The sequence below is a fragment of the Ranitomeya imitator genome, chromosome 2 (assembly GCF_032444005.1).
Source record: "Ranitomeya imitator isolate aRanImi1 chromosome 2, aRanImi1.pri, whole genome shotgun sequence".
Taxonomy (NCBI): domain Eukaryota; kingdom Metazoa; phylum Chordata; class Amphibia; order Anura; family Dendrobatidae; genus Ranitomeya; species Ranitomeya imitator.
In genome coordinates this window covers 845,751,038-845,769,230 of record NC_091283.1, presented here as the reverse complement: position 1 = coordinate 845,769,230, position 18,193 = coordinate 845,751,038, and the positions used below count along the sequence as shown (strand labels likewise).

The 18,193-nt window shown below is 44.7% G+C and overlaps 1 protein-coding gene across 37 annotated transcripts in view; it reads right to left on the bottom strand.

Annotated features, from left to right (window-relative positions):
• Positions 1 to 18,193, bottom strand: part of TCF7L2 (transcription factor 7 like 2) — a 317,280-nt gene that overhangs the window by 91,559 nt on the left and 207,528 nt on the right. For 31 of the 37 annotated variants that reach the window (XR_011318561.1, XR_011318562.1, XM_069754295.1 and 28 more), the window contains one exon: positions 475 to 558. Coding sequence is in view for 35 of the 37 variants with exons in the window: in XM_069754295.1 (XP_069610396.1) it covers positions 475 to 558 (84 nt within the window). In the remaining 2 variants the exon portion in view is untranslated. Of the gene's footprint in view, positions 1 to 405; positions 409 to 474; positions 559 to 18,193 lie in introns of all 37 variants that reach the window. The other 6 variants (XM_069754330.1, XM_069754331.1, XM_069754332.1 and 3 more) reach the window with 1 other exon arrangement.

Genomic DNA, 18,193 nt, shown 5'->3' with positions numbered 1-18,193 from the left:
TCTTTCAAGTGAATGAAGCAGCAGTGGGCGGCTGTGACCCAAGCGGCCATCGATGTCTATGGAAGTGGTGGCTACACATGTGCTCTAGCAGTACTGCTTCATGGGACCCCCACTCTAATCATCGCAGGGACCCCTGACCATCGCTGATTATACACCTATGTAGAGGTTTAATGCCTCCACTGACCCCCCCCCCCTAGAAGTGAATGGAGCGATCGCCTCGCATACAGACCCCATTGTCATGGTCAGACACAAACATCATCCATTTATAATTAGTAACAACACCTTTAATGATGACATCACGATGACATCACACTTCAGCCCTCGTTGCCACATGATGGATGAATCCACATTGTATTGGACGAGTCCGGCCATAAGAGGAGCAGGGGGACAGAGACCCCAGGAAACAACCTCGGAAAGTTCCAGACAAGAACATAAAGCAAAGAGGAAAGTCTGAAGAAGATGATGGGGACTTACGATATGACCTGGAGATGGAGACCTGGCATCCTTCATTGCTTGTCTGCTCTGCACGTCCAAGAGCGGCCATTTCATCTGCAGATACTGGAAGGAAGAAGAAGGAGAAAGGAGACATCAGTATAATCGACTCCCATCATCCCAGAGCACAACCCCCATGAGCAGACCACAAGAGCGGAGACGGCGGCTCGGAGTCACACGATGATTCAGCAATTATCACCCTGCTGACCCCAATCATGACAACAGCGGGACCACAGAGCATCTCATAGACGTACCCCCGATGTGATCCCTGGGTAATGGGGGTGCCCTGTCACCTCCTCTATAATACACAGAGGAGCAAATGCTCAATAGTTACAGCAGCTGAACACTCTACAGTCTGCACTGGGGTCTAATGGTCACTGTGTATCCCGAGATGGCGGAGCCTATGGGTCTAAGAAAGCACACCCTTAGCATACCCCGCGCAGTATCCCCTGCGCAGCACACCCCACACAGTATACCACCTTTGTCGGCCACAAGGGGGCTAGTTCTTATGGTTCAGGGATCTTGTGGCCTCAACCACACACTGATTCACGTCCTGCTTCCAGCCCTTATTTATATTTATGTTTCATCATCTAGTGTCAGAACATGAGCACTGCAGGTAGCCAGTGAGTGCAGCACAGAAAAGACAAAGTCAAGGAGCAAATTTACTCTGGCACACACTGTTACACAACTGACCCAGGGGACAAGTGTGCCTCGTGCAGCGCACCATCCTACCCCTGCACTCATATCTACTCCAAGGACACTGTTCCTCCACATATTAGAGAAGAGCAAATACATTTGTAGGGTTTGGTCCAGCGACGACGTTAGCATTTCATGGCCACTGCACAGGCGCCCTGCCGAAATTCTCAGCTCCTCTATAGATTACCTGGTCTGGTGTGCACAATGATGCATTTCCTTCTATGATGGAATAATTTCCTTCTATGATGGAATAACTGACTGGGTGGATCAGGGAAATGCGGTAGATATAGTATATCTCGCCTTCAGCAAAGCATCTGATAAAGTATTTCATACTATCCTTACTGAAAAAATTACCAAGTATGGGATTGAGAAGGCTATGATTACGTGGATTCATAACTGGCTCAGTGATCGTACTCAAAGAGTGGTAATAAATGGACCAACTGGAAAAGTGGGGACCACAAGGCTCTGTCCTGGCCCCAGTGTTGTTCAATATCTAAATGATCTAGATAAGGGAACTGAAGGTAAACTAGTCAAATTTGCAGACGATGCAAAGCTAGGAGGGATAGCTAACACTAGAGAAGACAGAGAAAGGATTCAGAAGGATCTAGATAAGCTTGAACAATGGGCAGCGACTAATAGAACGATATTTAACAGGGAAAAATGCAAAATTCTGGGCAAGAAAAATGAAAATTACATCTACAGAATGGGAGGAAAAGAACTAAGCAACAGCACAAGTAAAAAAGACTTGGGTATACTAATAGATCACAGACTACACATGAGTCAACAGTGTGATGCAGCAGCAAAAAAGGCAAACACAGTTCTAGGATGTAATAAGAGAAGCAAACAGTCTAGATCACGTGAAGTCATTATTGCCCTCTACTCCTCCTTGATCAGACCTCATCTGGAATACTGGGTCCATTTCTGGGCACATTATAAAAAAAGACATTGAAAAACTGGAGCAAGTTCAGAGAAGAACTACCAGGATGGTGAGCGGACTGCAAAGTATGTCCTACGAGGAACGGTTAAAGGATCTGGGAATGTTTAGCTTGGAAAAAAAAAAGACTGAGAGGAGATTTAATATCTGTCTGCAAATATCTGAGGGGCTGTCACAGTGTAGAGGGATCATCATTATTCTCATTTGCACATGGAAACACGAGAAGCAACGGAATGAAACTGAAAGGGAGAAGATACAGATTAGATATTAGAAAAAAAAAATTAATAGTGAGGGTGATCAATAAGTGGAACAGGCGGCCACGAGAGGTGGTGAGTTCTCCTCCAATGGAAGTTTTCAAACAGAGGCTGGACAGACATCTGCCTGAGATGGTTCAGTGAGCAGGGGTTGGACCAGACGACCCAGGAGGTCCCATCTAACTCTGACATTCTAGGATTCTATGATTCTAAGATGACATCGTCCAGAGGGGAGGACCCGGGGACAGGAGCAGGGTTACATGGCCATGGTATGGGTCCTGCGGATTGTGTCCACACATCGTGTGCCCCTACAGACAGACCCCTGTGGATGGGACGTGGCCCCTACATGGGTCAGGATTTCACCTAGATGTCCCTCGTCCCCATGTTACTGTGGGTGATGGGCTGTGGATTAATCACTGGTGTGGAGGTGCTGATGTTAATCTGGGGGTCCGGTCCCTGCCGCGGTGGAGGTGCTCCGGAGACGTCTGGCCTGCAGTCTGCAGGTCCACAAGTGCCGCAGCGCAGAATATAATACACAGGCGCGAGATTGTAATTCTTACTTTACATAAAAGCTTCATTGTCTGCCAAATCCAATCTCCACAGGCTCCTGAACCGCAGCTTTTTACGAGTCTACATTTCAGCGCTCGGAGTCTACAACATGCATAATTTTCAATTACATTAAGACAGAGCAGGATCATTGCCTATATAACGTTACGGCGGGCGGATATGAGACGCAGCCCTACTGCCGAGAGCTAAATGGATCCAGATGCCACAGAGAAGCCCACGGTGCGCAAATACTTTCAAATGTCAGTCCTCCCCGCGGCTCTGCCACTGCGCCAGAACCTCAGCTGCGAAACACAGCAAATACAAAGCAACACTAGGCTGTCACCCCACAGAGACACGGAAGGAGAGGACACGAGACAGGGAAAGCCCCTCCTGAAACACTCTGTGCTGCTGGGGAGCCTTCCATTACATCTCCCAGTCTGTGTCCTCCCACTATGGAAGCACAGAACTCTCCTGAAACACTCTGTGCTGCTGAAGACAATGTTGCTCACATTCTGCACCTCTCACATCATGGCCAGGCAACCTGGTCCCTGCCACATGCATCCATATTCCTCACATTCCCCACTAGGACAATGTTTTCCTATTCATGAAATACTCTGTGCTGCTGGTTGATGCTTCTCCTTCCAATATACAACCCCTAGTAAAAATTATGGAATCACCGGCCTTGGAGGATGTTCATTCAGTTGTTTAATTTTGCAGCTAAAAAGCCGATCACAGACCTGGCACAAAACTAAAGTCATTTCAAATGGAAACTTTTTGGCTTTAAGAAACACTAAAAGAAATCAAGAACAAAAAACGTGGTAGTCAGTGATGGTTACTTTTTTTAATCAAGCATAGGGGAAAAACTATGGAATCACTCAATTCTGAGGAAAAAATTATGGAATCACCCTGTAAATTTTCATACCCAAAACTATCACTTGCATCAAATTAGATCTTCTCGTTAGTCTGCATCTAAAAAGGAGCGATCACACCTTGGAGAGCTGCTGCACCAAGTGGACTGACATGAATCAAGGCTCCAACACGAGAGATGTCAATGGAAACAAAGGAGATGATTATCAAACTCTTAAAAGAGGGTAAATCATCACGCAATGTTGCAAAAGATGTTGGTTGTTCACAGTCAGCTGTGTCTAAAATCTGGACCAAATACAAACAACATGGGAAGGTTGTTAAAGGCAAACATACTGGTAGACCAAGGATGACATCAAAGGGTCAAGACCGGAAACTTAAAGCAATATGTCTCCAAAACAGGAAATGCACAACAAAACAAATGAGGATCAAATGGGTGGAAACCGCAGTCAACGTCTGTGACTGAATTGTAAGAAACCGCCTAAAGGAAATGGGATTTACATACAGAAAAGCTAAACGAAAGCCATCATTAACACCTAAACAGAAAAAAACAAGGTTACAATGGGCTCAGGAAAAGCAATCGTGGACTGTGGATGACTGGATGACAGTCACATTCAGTGATGAATCGCGGATCTGCATTGGGCAAGGTGATGATGCTGGAACGTTTGTTTGGTGCCGTTCCAATGAGATTTATAAAGATGACTGCCTGAAGAGAACATGCAGATTCCACAGTCATTGATGATATGGGGCTGCATGTCAGGTAAAGGCACTGGGGAGATGGCGGTCATTATATCTTCAATAAATGCACAAGTTTATGTTCATATTTTGGACACTTTTCTTATCCCATCAATTGAAAGGATGTTTGGGGAAGATTAAATCATTTTTCAAGATGATAATGCATCCTGCCATAGAGCAAAAACTGAAAACATTCCTGGAAAAAAGACACATAAGGTCAATGTCATGGGCTGCAAATAGTCCGGACCTCAATCCAATTGACAATCTTTGGTGGAAGTTGGAGAAAATGGTCGATGACAAGAATCCAACCTGCAAAGCTGATCTGGGGACAGCAATCAGAGGAAGATGGAGGCAGATTGATGAAGAGTCCTGTGTGACCCTCATTAAGTCCAGAGACTGCAAGCTGTAATAAAAGCCAGAGGTGGTGCAACAAAATACTAGTGATGTGTTGGAGGGTTTTTTTTTGTTTGTTTTTCATGATTCCATAATTTTTTCCTCAGAATTGAGTCATTCCATAATTTTTCCCCTATGCTTGGCTAAAAAAAAAAGTAACCATTACTGACTACCAGATTGTTTCTTCTTGATTTCTATCAGTGTTTCTTAAAGCCAGAAAGTCGCCATTTGAAATGACTTTAGTTTTGTGCCCTGTCTGTGATTTGCTTTTTATCTACAAAATTAAACAACTGAATGAACATCCTCCAAGGCCGGTGATTCCATCATTTTTGCCAGGGGTTGTATAACTAAAGCTGTCTGACCTCTTACATCATTTACCAAATGCCTCTCCTGAAACACTCTGTGCTGCTGAGGGATCCTGCGCCCTCCACGAGCGCTCAGCCTGTGACCTCTCTGAAGATCAGCATCCTCCTCCCTGAAATACTCTGTGCTGCTTTTTCTTATACAGTGGGGCAAAAAAGTATTTAGTCAGTCAGCAATAGTGCAAGTTCCACCACTTAAAAAGATGAGAGGCGTCTGTAATTTACATACAATGATACAATACAATACAATATTGTGCTGCTCCAGGAAGACATCCAGGCCTCTCTTGAACCCCTCGACTGAGTTCGCCATCACCACCTCCTCAGGAAAGCAATTCCAGATTCTCAATGCCGTAACAGTAAAGAATCCTCTTCTATGTTGGTGGAAAAACCTTCTCTCCTCCACACGCAAAGAATGCCCCCTTGTGCCCGTCACCTTCCTTGGTATAAACAGATCCTCAGCGAGATATTTGTATTGTCCCCTTATATACTTATACATGGTTATTAGATCGCCCCTCAGTCGTCTTTTTTCTAGACTAAATAATCCTAATTTCGCTAATCTATCTGGGTATTGTAGTTCTCCCATCCCCTTTATTAATTTTGTTGCCCTCCTTTGTACTCTCTCTAGTTCCATTATATCCTTCCTGAGCACCGGTGCCCAAAACTGGACACAGTACTCCATGTGCGGTCTAACTAGGGATTTGTACAGAGGCAGTATAATGCTCTCATCATGTGTATCCAGACCTCTTTTAATGCACCCCATGATCCTGTTTGCCTTGGCAGCTGCTGCCTGGCACTGGCTGCTCCAGGTAAGTTTATCATTAACTAGGATCCCCAAGTCCTTCTCCCTGTCAGATTTACCCAGTGGTTTCCCGTTCAGTGTGTAATGGTGATATTGATTCCCTCTTCCCATGTGTATAACCTTACATTTATCATTGTTAAACCTCATCTGCCACCTTTCAGCCCAAGTTTCCAACTTATCCAGATCCATCTGTAGCAGAATACTATCTTCTCTTGTATTAACTGCTTTACATAGTTTTGTATCATCTGCAAATATCGATATTTTACATCATAGGTAGACCTCAACTATGGGAGACAAACTGAGAAAACATTTTATTTGCATATTATGGTGGAAAATAAGTATTTGGTCAGAAACAAAATTTCATCTCAATACTTTGTAATATATCCTTTGTTGGCAATGACAGAGGTCAAACGTTTTCTGTAAGTCTTCACAAGGTTGCCACACACTGTTGTTGGTATGTTGGCCCATTCCTCCATGCAGATCTCCTCTAGAGCAGTGATGTTTTTGGCTTTTCGCTTGGCAACACGGACTTTCAACTCCCTCCAAAGGTTTTCTATAGGGTTGACATCTGGAGACTGGCTAGGCCACTCCAGGACCTTGAAATGCTTCTTACGAAGCCACTCCTTCGTTGCCCTGGCGGTGTGCTTTGGATCATTGTCATGTTGAAAGACCCAGCCACGTTTCATCTTCAATGCCCTTGCTGATGGAAGGAGGTTTGCACTCAAAATCTCACGATACATGGCCCCATTCATTCTTTCATGTACCCGGATCAGTCGTCCTGGCCCCTTTGCAGAGAAACAGCCCCAAAGCATGATGTTTCCACCACCATGCTTTACAGTAAGTATGGTGTTTGATGTATGCAACTCAGTATTCTTTTTCCTCCAAACACGACAAGTTGTGTTTCTACCAAACAGTTCCAGTTTGGTTTCATCAGACCATAGGACATTCTCCCAAAACTCCTCTGGATCATCCAAATGCTCTCTAGCAAACTTCAGACGGGCCCGGACATGTACTGGCTTAAGCAGTGGGACACGTCTGGCACTGCAGGATCTGAGTCCATGGTGGCCTAGTGTGTTACTTATGGTAGGCCTTGTTACATTGGTCCCAGCTCTCTGCAGTTCATTCACTAGGTCCACCCGCGTGGTTCTGGGATTTTTGCTCACCGTTCTTGTGATCATTCTGACCCCACGGGGTGGGATTTTGCGTGGAGCCCCAGATCGAGGGAGATTATCAGTGGTCTTGTATGTCTTCCATTTTCTAATTATTGCTCCCACTGTTGATTTCTTCACTCCAAGCTGGTTGGCTATTGCAGATTCAGTCTTCCCAGCCTGGTGCAGGGCTACAATTTTGTTTCTGGTGTCCTTTGACAGCTCTTTGGTCTTCACCATAGTGGAGTTTGGAGTCAGACTGTTTGAGGGTGTGCACAGGTGTCTTTTTATACTGATAACAAGTTTAAACAGGTGCCATTACTACAGGTAATGAGTGGAGGAAAGAGGAGACTCTTAAAGAAGAAGTTACAGGTCTGTGAGAGCCAGAAATCTTGAGTGTTTGTTTCTGACCAAATACTTATTTTCCACCATAATATGCAAATAAAATGTAAAAAAAAACAGACAATGTGATTTTCTGGATTTTTTTTTCTCAGTTTGTCTCCCATAGTTGAGGTCTACCTATGATGTAAATTACAGACGCCTCTCATCTTTTTAAGTGGTGGAACTTGCACTATTGCTGACTGACTAAATACTTTTTTGCCCCACTGTACCTTTGCGCCGAATTATTTCACTTTTCATTTGCAAACTAGATCCCAGAAGTGCGGAGAGGGGGTTGAGCTTGTACACAGGTCTCCACAATGGGAGAGAGGAGATAAAGCAGCTGCAGCCTCAGGGAGAGCAGACTGCAGAAAAGGAGGAAAGAACATGAAATGGAAATGAGCGAAGCAGGACAGAAGCTGAAGCTGTGCTGCTATAAGAACTAATGAAGACTCCAGGACCCTGGACATACACAGCCCACGCTTTGTCATCTGCTTTTCTTTCCCTGTCCACTAGGGGCGCTGTAATATGACTGTAGGAATGATCACCTGAGCAGCTCTCTTTACAGAATACCACATTCAAAAAAGTTGTATAGAACATGAAAAAATCTGTATATAATCAGTGTAATTTCCCCTTTAAATCTGAAACATATCAGAGAATATTCCAGGAAAACACATAATTATAGCAGACGGCGAGAAATGTGCATTCCGGTGTATTGTGCGGAAGAATGCAGCTCCGAAGGGCGAGGCCGCGAAACACCTTTCTGTAGGATCTGATTACACTTGTAATTGTGCAGCTTCGCTCCCACACCCTGGGTCAATGGACCCTGAAACCAGATGTGTAAAGTGCGTGTGGGGGGGTCACATACAAGATTTTGGGAGAATAATTGAATTTCGCCCATCCCTTATATTCAGTCTCATCTTTTCCCCAGGACTCCCTACCACAAAACAGGATGATGGGCAAAAAGTGACTGAGATGGAGAATGATGGCAGAAATACTGAGAAAGCAGATTCCAGCTCTAGGCAGTAGTGATACATTGTGTACATGTCCATAGTGATACATTGTGTACATGTCTGATAGTGATACATTGTATACATGTCCATAGTGATACATTGTGTACATGTCTGATAGTGATACATTGTATACATGTCCATAGTGATACATTGTGTACATGTCTGATAGTGATACATTGTATACATGTCATGTAGTGATACATTGTATACATGTCTGATGGTGATACATTGTGTACATGTCTGATAGTGATACATTGTGTACATGTCCTGTAGTGATACATTGTGTACATGTCTGATAGTGATACATTGTGTACATGTCCTGTAGTGATACATTGTATACATGTCTTATGGTGATACATTGTATACATGTCTGATAGTGATACATTGTATACATGTCTGATAGTGATACGTTGTGCACATGTCCTGTAGTGATACGTTGTGTACATGTCCTGTAGTGATACATTGTGTACATGTCCTGTAGTGATACATTGTATACATGTCTGATAGTGATACATTATGTACATGTCCTGTAGTGATACATTGTGTACATGTCCTGTAGTGATACATTGTATACATGTCCTGTAGTGATACATTGTATACATGTCTGATAGTGATACATTGTGTACATGTCCATAGTGATACATTGTGTACATGTCCATAGTGATACATTATGTACATGTCCTGTAGTGATACATTGTGTACATGTCCATAGTGATACATTGTGTACATGTCCATAGTGATACATTGTGTACATGTCCATAGTGATACAGTGTGTACATGTCCTGTAGTGATACATTGTGTACATGTCTGATAGTGATACAGTGTGTACATGTCTGATAATGATACATTGTGTACATGTCCTGTAGTGATACATTGTATACATGTCTGATAGTGATACATTTTATACGTCTGATAGTGATACATTGTGTACATATCCTGTAGTGATACGTTGTGTACATGTCCTGTAGTGATACATTGTGTACATGTCCTGTAGTGATACATTGTGTACATGTCTGATAATGATACATTGTGTACATGTCCTGTAATGATACTTTGCATACACCTCCGACACAACAATGTATCAATATGGGCGCATCATACAGAACACAACCCTGGACAATTACTAGTCCACCGTCCATGACAGCTGGAGAGGTCAGCGCAGATCACAGCGACTGTAATTCTCATCATTTCACAGACTCAGTACTACTACCACTATTATCCACAAATCTGAGCTGTAGACAGTTATCACTTGTCGCTATGATTTAGAAAGGTTTTCCATTAAGTCCATATATAAAGCTGTCCATGATTTCTGGATACAAAATGTCGGTCATCTTGTTTAGGAGCCCATTGTAAAAATGTACATGTCTCTATTATCAGGCTCGGGGATCAGTCCAGTCCGAACATCACTGATGACATCTGTGCAGATTAGGAAATTAATTATATATATATATATATATATATATATATATATATATATATATATACATACACTGCTGAAAAAATAAAGGGAACACTTAAACAACACACTGTAACTCCAAGTCAATCACTTCTGTGAAATCCAGTTCTGTTCAGTTATGGAGAAGCACTGATTGTGAATCACAAGGCAGAAGCTTTTCGGAGGATGGGGGGGATCTTGGGTGGGCGCCGGGGTCTTCAGTGGGGGGAACACTGGGTGTGAAATGTTTATCGGGCTGAGGAGGACGGAGCGGATTAGGAGGTGGCCACCAAGACTTCCACTGGATGTGGCTCTGCCGGAACGTGGAATTCTTCCCGGGTCACCGGGATTCCGCACATTACTGGGAAGTGGACGGGCACACGTGCTTCCCGCTGCAGCCGGGCAACCGGCTCATAACAGGGCCGCGGACCTTAGTGCCAAGGAAAGGGGGAAACGGCTGACTCTCCAGTAATAACACACGGGCAGCTGCAGTGTCCTGACCGCCATTATTACGGATGAGCTGCCTGCAGGAATCTGCTTACTAAGAAATGTGTAACTAAGATTAGCATACAGGGCGTGGAAACTTTGGCTTTGCTCTTTTACAAATGTTGCAATGCACTTAAAAACAATATAAAAAAGTAGCAATTATTATGTACAGATCTAACAATCTCTGTACACAGCAGCGGTGCAGATTTATGTGTCTCCATGGTTACAGACCGCAAACAACCCCTGTGTAGTCAGATCCTACGGTCATGTGTTAAGGTACCGTCACACTAGACGATATCGCTAGCGATCCGTGACGTTGCAGCGTCCTCGCTAGCGATATCGTCCAGTGTGACAGGCAGCAGCGATCAGGCCCCTGCTGTGCTGTCGCTGGTCGGGGAAGAAAGTCCAGAACTTTATTTGGTCGCTGGACTCCCCGCAGACATCGCTGAATCGGCGTGTGTGACACCGATCCAGCGATGTCTTCACTGGTAACCAGGGTAAACATCGGGTAACTAAGCGCAGGGCCGCGCTTAGTAACCCGATGTTTACCCTGGTTACCATCCTAAAAGTAAAAAAAAAACAAACACTACATACTTACCTACAGCCGTCTGTCCTCCAGCGCTGTGCTCTGCACTCCTCCTGCTCTGGCTGTGAGCGTCGGTCAGCCGGAAAGCAGAGCGGTGACGTCACCACTCTGCTTTCCGGCCGCTGTGCTCACAGCCAGTACAGGAGGAGTGCAGAGCACAGCGCTGGAGGACAGACAGCTGTAGGTAAGTATGTAGTGTTTGTTTTTTTTTACTTTTAGGATGGTAACCAGGGTAAACATCGGGTTACTAAGCGCGGCCCTGCGCTTAGTTACCCGATGTTTACCCTGGTTACCGGCATCGTTGGTCGCTGGAGAGCGGTCTGTGTGACAGCTCTCCAGCGACCAAACAGCGACGCTGCAGCGATCCGGATCGTTGTCGGTATCGCTGCAGCATCGCTAATGGCCCCTTCACATTAAGCGACGCTGCAGCGATACCGACAACGATTCGGATCGCTGCAGCGTCGCTGTTTGGTCGCTGGAGAGCTGTCACACAGACCGCTCTCCAGCGACCAACGATGCTGGTAACCAGGGTAAACATCGGGTAACTAAGCGCAGGGCCGCGCTTAGTAACCCGATGTTTACCCTGGTTACCATTCTAAAAGTAAAAAAAACAAACACTACATACTTACCTACAGCCGTCTGTCCTCCAGCGCTGTGCTCTGCACTCCTCCTGTACTGTCTGTGTGAGCACAGCGGCCGGAAAGCAGAGCGGTGACGTCACCGCTCTGCTTTCCGGCTGACCGACGCTGACAGCCAGTACAGGAGGAGTGCAGAGCACAGCGCTGGAGGACAGACGGCTGTAGGTAAGTATGTAGTGTTTGTTTTTTTTACTTTTAGGATGGTAACCAGGGTAAACATCGGGTTACTAAGCGCGGCCCTGCGCTTAGTTACCCGATGTTTACCCTGGTTACCAGTGAAGACATCGCTGAATCGGTGTCACACACGCCGATTCAGCGATGTCTGCGGGGAGTCCAGCGACCAAATAAAGTTCTGGACTTTCTTCCCCGACCAGCGACAGCACAGCAGGGGCCTGATCACTGCTGCCTGTCACACTGGACGATATCGCTAGCGAGGACGCTGCAACGTCACGGATCGCTAGCGATATCGTCTAGTGTGACGGTACCTTAAGGCCTCGTTCACACGGTCAGGATTTTACATCAGTCTTTGTAGGACCAGCCGTGGGTGATAATACAGAAGTGGGGACGAGTTTCATTAGACTTCTCCTCGGATTGTTCCTCTCCTGGTTTTGGCTACAAACACTGAAGTAAAATACTGAATGTGTGAACGTGGCCTTAGGATTGAAAATCACCTGCTGTGTCTGCGGAGACTTCTCCCCTATGCTTCACACTACAGCTTTGCTTGTTAGATTACGGTGGATCAGCACGACGTCAGGACATGTGAGCAGGATGACGTTACAGCAACTGGATCACCAGCAAGAAAAAGACAAATAACTGCTGGAATGATACATACATGATACATTCTGAGGGAGGAGCTAAAGTGCAGGGGCGGAGCCTAGCGATGGCCACAGACCTGCCCCCTGACAGCCATGTAGTCACATGACAGCCAAAGCGTAACGCCACGGATATTGATTAGAGCGCGAGCTCTTGATTTTCTATAGAATCTCTGCAGTAATTCCCGCCACATTCTCTATTCCAGACTATTTCTCTCTCCTCCCCAACTGAATCCATACTTTGGTTATCAAGGGGTTAAACAGGGTAAAAAAAGAGGCAAAAAGAGGGATGGACGGTTCAATGGCTCGAGGCGCTCTACACGGAGCCTGAGGCCAAATGCACAGTCGTTACCGAGCTCCGGATAGGGGGCTCCACGTCCCCCCAAAACATGAGAGTGCGGCGCCGCCAGGTTATAGTGCAGACTTCATGTTCACACTGATGAGTCTCCGAGAAACAAGACGATTCGCGAGGAACCGACAGATCTGAGGGGCGACAGCAAATCACAGAAATATCCATCCCCGACACAATGCCTCCAACATGACAGCAGAATAGTGAGTGCAGCTCTGGGGTATAATACAGGAGGTAACTCAGGATCAGTAATGTAATGTATGTACACAGTGACTGCACCAGCAGAATAGTGAGTGCAGCTCTGGGGTATAATACAGGATGTAACTCAGGATCAGTAATGTAATGTATGTACACAGTGACTGCACCAGCAGAATAGTGAGTGCAGCTCTGGGGTATAATACAGGATATAACTCAGGATCAGTAATGTATCTACACAGTGACTGCACCAGCAGAATAGTGAGTGCAGCTCTGGGGTATAATACAGGATATAACTCAGGATCAGTAATGTATGTACACACTGACTGCACCAGCAGAATAGTGAGTGCAGCTCTGGAGTATAATACAGGAGGTAACTCAGGATCAGTAATGTAATGTATGTACACAGTGACTGCACCAGCAGAATAGTGAGTGCAGCTCTGGAGTATAATACAGGAGGTAACTCAGGATCAGTAATGTAATATATGTACACAGTGACTGCACCAGCAGAATAGTGAGTGCAGCTCTGGGGTATAATACAGGATGTAACTCAGGATCAGTAATGTATGTACACAGTGACTGCACCAGCAGAATAGTGAGTGCAGCTCTGGGGTATAATACAGGAGGTAACTCAGGATCAGTAATGTATGTACACAGTGACTGCACCAGCAGAATAGTGAGTGCAGCTCTGGGGTATAATACAGGAGGTAACTCAGGATCAGTAATGTAATATATGTACACAGTGACTGCACCAGCAGAATAGTGAGCGCAGCTCTGGGGGATAATATAGGAGGTAACTCCGGATCAGTAATGTAATGTATATAGACAGTGACTGCACCAGCAGAATAGTGAGTGCAGCTCTGGAGTATAATACAGGACGTAACTCAGGATCAGTAATGTAATGTATGTACACAGTGACTGCACCAGCAGAATAGTGAGTGCAGCTCTGGGGGATAATACAGGAGGTAACTCAGGATCAGTAATGTATGTACACAGTGACTGCACCAGCAGAATAGTGAGTGCAGCTCTGGAGTATAATATAGGAGGTAACTCAGGATCAGTAATGTAATGTAATGTACACAGTGACTGCACCAGCAGAATAGTGAGTGCAGCTCTGGGGTATAATACAGGATGTAACTCAGGATCAGTAATGTAATGTATGTACACAGTGACTGCAACAGCAGAATAGTGAGCACAGCTCTGGGGGATAATACAGGAGGTAACTCAGGATCAGTAATGTAATGTATGTACACAGTGACTGCACCAGCAGAATAGTGAGTGCAGCTCTGGAGTATAATACAGGATGTAACTCAGGATCAGTAATGTAATGTATGTACACAGTGACTGCAGCAGCAGAATAGTGAGTGCAGCTCTGGAGTATAATACAGGATGTAACTCAGGATCAGTAATGTAATGTATGTACACAGTGACTGCACCAGCAGAATAGTGAGTGCAGCTCTGGGGGATAATACAGGATGTAACTCAGGATCAGTAATGTAGTGTATGTACACAGTGACTGCACCAGCAGAATAGTGAGTGCAGCTCTGGAGTATAATACAGGACGTAACTCAGGATCAGTAATGTAATGTATGTACACAGTGACTGCACCAGCAGAATAGTGAGTGCAGCTCTGGGGGATAATACAGGATGTAACTCAGGATAAGTAATGTAGTGTATGTACACAGTGACTGCACCAGCAGAATAGTGAGTGCAGCTCTGGAGTATAATACAGGACGTAACTCAGGATCAGTAATGTAATGTATGTACACAGTGACTGCACCAGCAGAATAGTGAGTGCAGCTCTGGGGGATAATACAGGATGTAACTCAGGATCAGTAATGTAGTGTATGTACACAGTGACTGCACCAGCAGAATAGTGAGTGTAGCTCTGGAGTATAATACAGGACGTAACTCAGGATCAGTAATGTAGTGTATGTACACAGTGACTGCACCAGCAGAATAGTGAGTGCAGCTCTGGGGGATAATACAGGATGTAACTCAGGATCAGTAATGTAGTGTATGTACACAGTGACTGCACCAGCAGAATAGTGAGTGCAGCTCTGGAGTATAATACAGGACGTAACTCAGGATCAGTAATGTAATGTATGTACACAGTGACTGCACCAGCAGAATAGTGAGTGCAGCTCTGGGGGATAATACAGGATGTAACTCAGGATCAGTAATGTAATGTATGTACACAGTGACTGCACCAGCAGAATAGCGAGTGCAGCTCTGGGGTATAATACAGGAGGTAACTCAGGATCAGTAATGTAATGTATGTACACAGTGACTGCAGCAGCAGAATAGTGAGTGCAGCTCTGGGGTATAATACAGGAGGTAACTCAGGATCAGGAATGTAATGTATGTACACAGTGACTGCACCAGCAGAATAGTGAGTGCAGCTCTGGGGTATAATACAGGATGTAACTCAGGATCAGTAATGTATGTACACAGTGACTGCACCAGCAGAATAGTGAGTGCAGCTCTGGAGTATAATACAGGATGTAACTCAGGATCAGTAATGTATGTACACAGTGACTGCACCAGCAGAATAGTGAGTGCAGCTCTGGAGTATAATACAGGATGTAACTCAGGATCAGTAATGTATGTACACAGTGACTGCACCAGCAGAATAGTGAGTGCAGCTCTGGGGTATAATACAGAGTGTAACTCAGGATCAGTAATGTAATATATGTACACAATGACTGCACCAGCAGAATAGTGAGTGCAGCTCTGGGGTATAATACAGGAGGTAACTCAGGATCAGTAATGTAATGTATGTACACAGTGACTGCACCAGCAGAATAGTGAGTGCAGCTGTGGGGTATAATACAGGAGGTAACTCAGGATCAGTAATGTAATGTATGTACACAGTGACTGCACCAGCAGAATAGTGAGTGCAGCTCTGGAGTACAATACAGGATGTAACTCAGGATCAGTAAATGTATGTACACGGCGACTGCACCAGCAGAATAGTGAGTGCAGCTCTGGGGTATAATACAGGAGGTAACTCAGGATCAGTAATGTAATGTATGTACACAGTGACTGCACCAGCAGAATAGTGAGTGCAGCTCTGGGGTATAATACAGGATGTAACTCAGGATCAGTAATGTAATGTATGTACACAGTGACTGCACCAGCAGAATAGTGAGAGCAGCTCTGGATTATAATACAGGAGTAGACTCAGGATCAGTAAAGGATCAGTAATGTAATATATGTACACAATGACTGCACCAGCAGAATAGTCAGTGCAGCTCTGGAGTATAATACAGGATGTAACTCAGGATCAGTAATGTAATGTATGTACACAGTGACTGCACCAGCAGAATAGTGAGTGCAGTTGTGGGGTATAATACAGGAGGTAACTCAGGATCAGTAACGTAATGTATGTACACAGTGACTGCACCAGCAGAATAGTGAGTGCAGCTCTGGAGTACAATACAGGATGTAACTCAGGATCAGTAAATGTATGTACACAGCGACTGCACCAGCAGAATAGTGAGTGCAGCTCTGGGGTATAATACAGGAGGTAACTCAGGATCAGTAATGTAATGTATGTACACAGTGACTGCACCAGCAGAATAGTGAGTGCAGCTCTGGAGTATAATACAGGATGTAACTCAGGATCAGTAATGTAATGTATGTACACAGTGACTGCACCAGCAGAATAGTGAGTGCAGCTCTGGAGTATAATACAGGATGTAACTGAGGATCAGTAATGTAATGTATGTACACAGTGACTGCACCAGCAGAATAGTGAGTGCAGCTCTGGAGTACAATACAGGATGTAACTCAGGATCAGTAATGTATGTACACAGTGACTGCACCAGCAGAATAGTGAGTGCAGCTCTGGGGTATAATACAGGAGGTAACTCAGGATCAGTAATGTAATGTATGTACACAGCGACTGCACCAGCAGAATAGTGAGTGCAGCTCTGGGGTATAATACAGGATGTAACTCAGGATCAGAAATGTAATGTATGTACACAGTGACTGCACCAGCAGAATAGTGAGTGCAGCTCTGGAGTATAATACAGGATGTAACTCAGGATCAGTAATGTATGTACCCAGTGACTGCACCAGTGACTGCACCAGCAGAATAGTGAGTGCAGCTCTGGAGTATAATACAGGATGTAACTGAGGATCAGTAATGTAATGTATGTACACAGCGACTGCACCAGCAGAATAGTGAGTGCAGCTCTGGGGTATAATACAGGATGTAACTCAGGATCAGTAATGTAATGTATGTACACAGTGACTGCACCAGCAGAATAGTGAGTGCAGCTCTGGAGTATAATACAGGAGTAGACTCAGGATCAGTAATGTAATATATGTACACAGCGACTGCACCAGCAGAATAGTGAGTGCAGCTCTGGGGTATAATACAGGATGTAACTCAGGATCAGTAATGTAATGTATGTACACAGTGACTGCACCAGCAGAACATTGAGTGCAGCTCTGGGGTATAATACAGGAAGTAACTCAGGATCAGTAATGTAATGTATGTACACAGTGACTGCACCAGCAGAATAGTGAGTGCAGCTCTGGGGTATAATACAGGAGGTAACTCAGGATCAGTAATGTAATGTATGTACACAGTGACTGCACCAGCAGAATAGTGAGTGCAGCTCTGCAGTATAATACATAATGTAACTCAGGATCAGTAATGTAATGTATGTACACAGTGACTGCACCAGCAGAATAGTGAGTGCAGCTCTGGAGTAGAATACAGGATGTAACTCAGGATCAGTAATGTAATGTATGTACACAGTGACTGCACCAGCAGAATAGTGAGGGCAGCTCTGGAGTATACTACAGGAGTAGATTCAGGATCAGTAAAGGATCAGTAATGTAATGTAGTGTATGTACACAGTGATATCATATAATTGTAAACTGCAGAATTATCAATGCAGCTCTGGATGTGAGTAGAGTACCAGACATGTAACAGAAACTATATAAAAAATGTAAAACAAATGATTTCAGAAGTTCCTGAATTTTCCTATGTAGAAATGGACCGAGTTTAATGCTTCATTTCCTTGAGCGTCATGAGCCCCAGATCTGGCATATTTCATATGGAC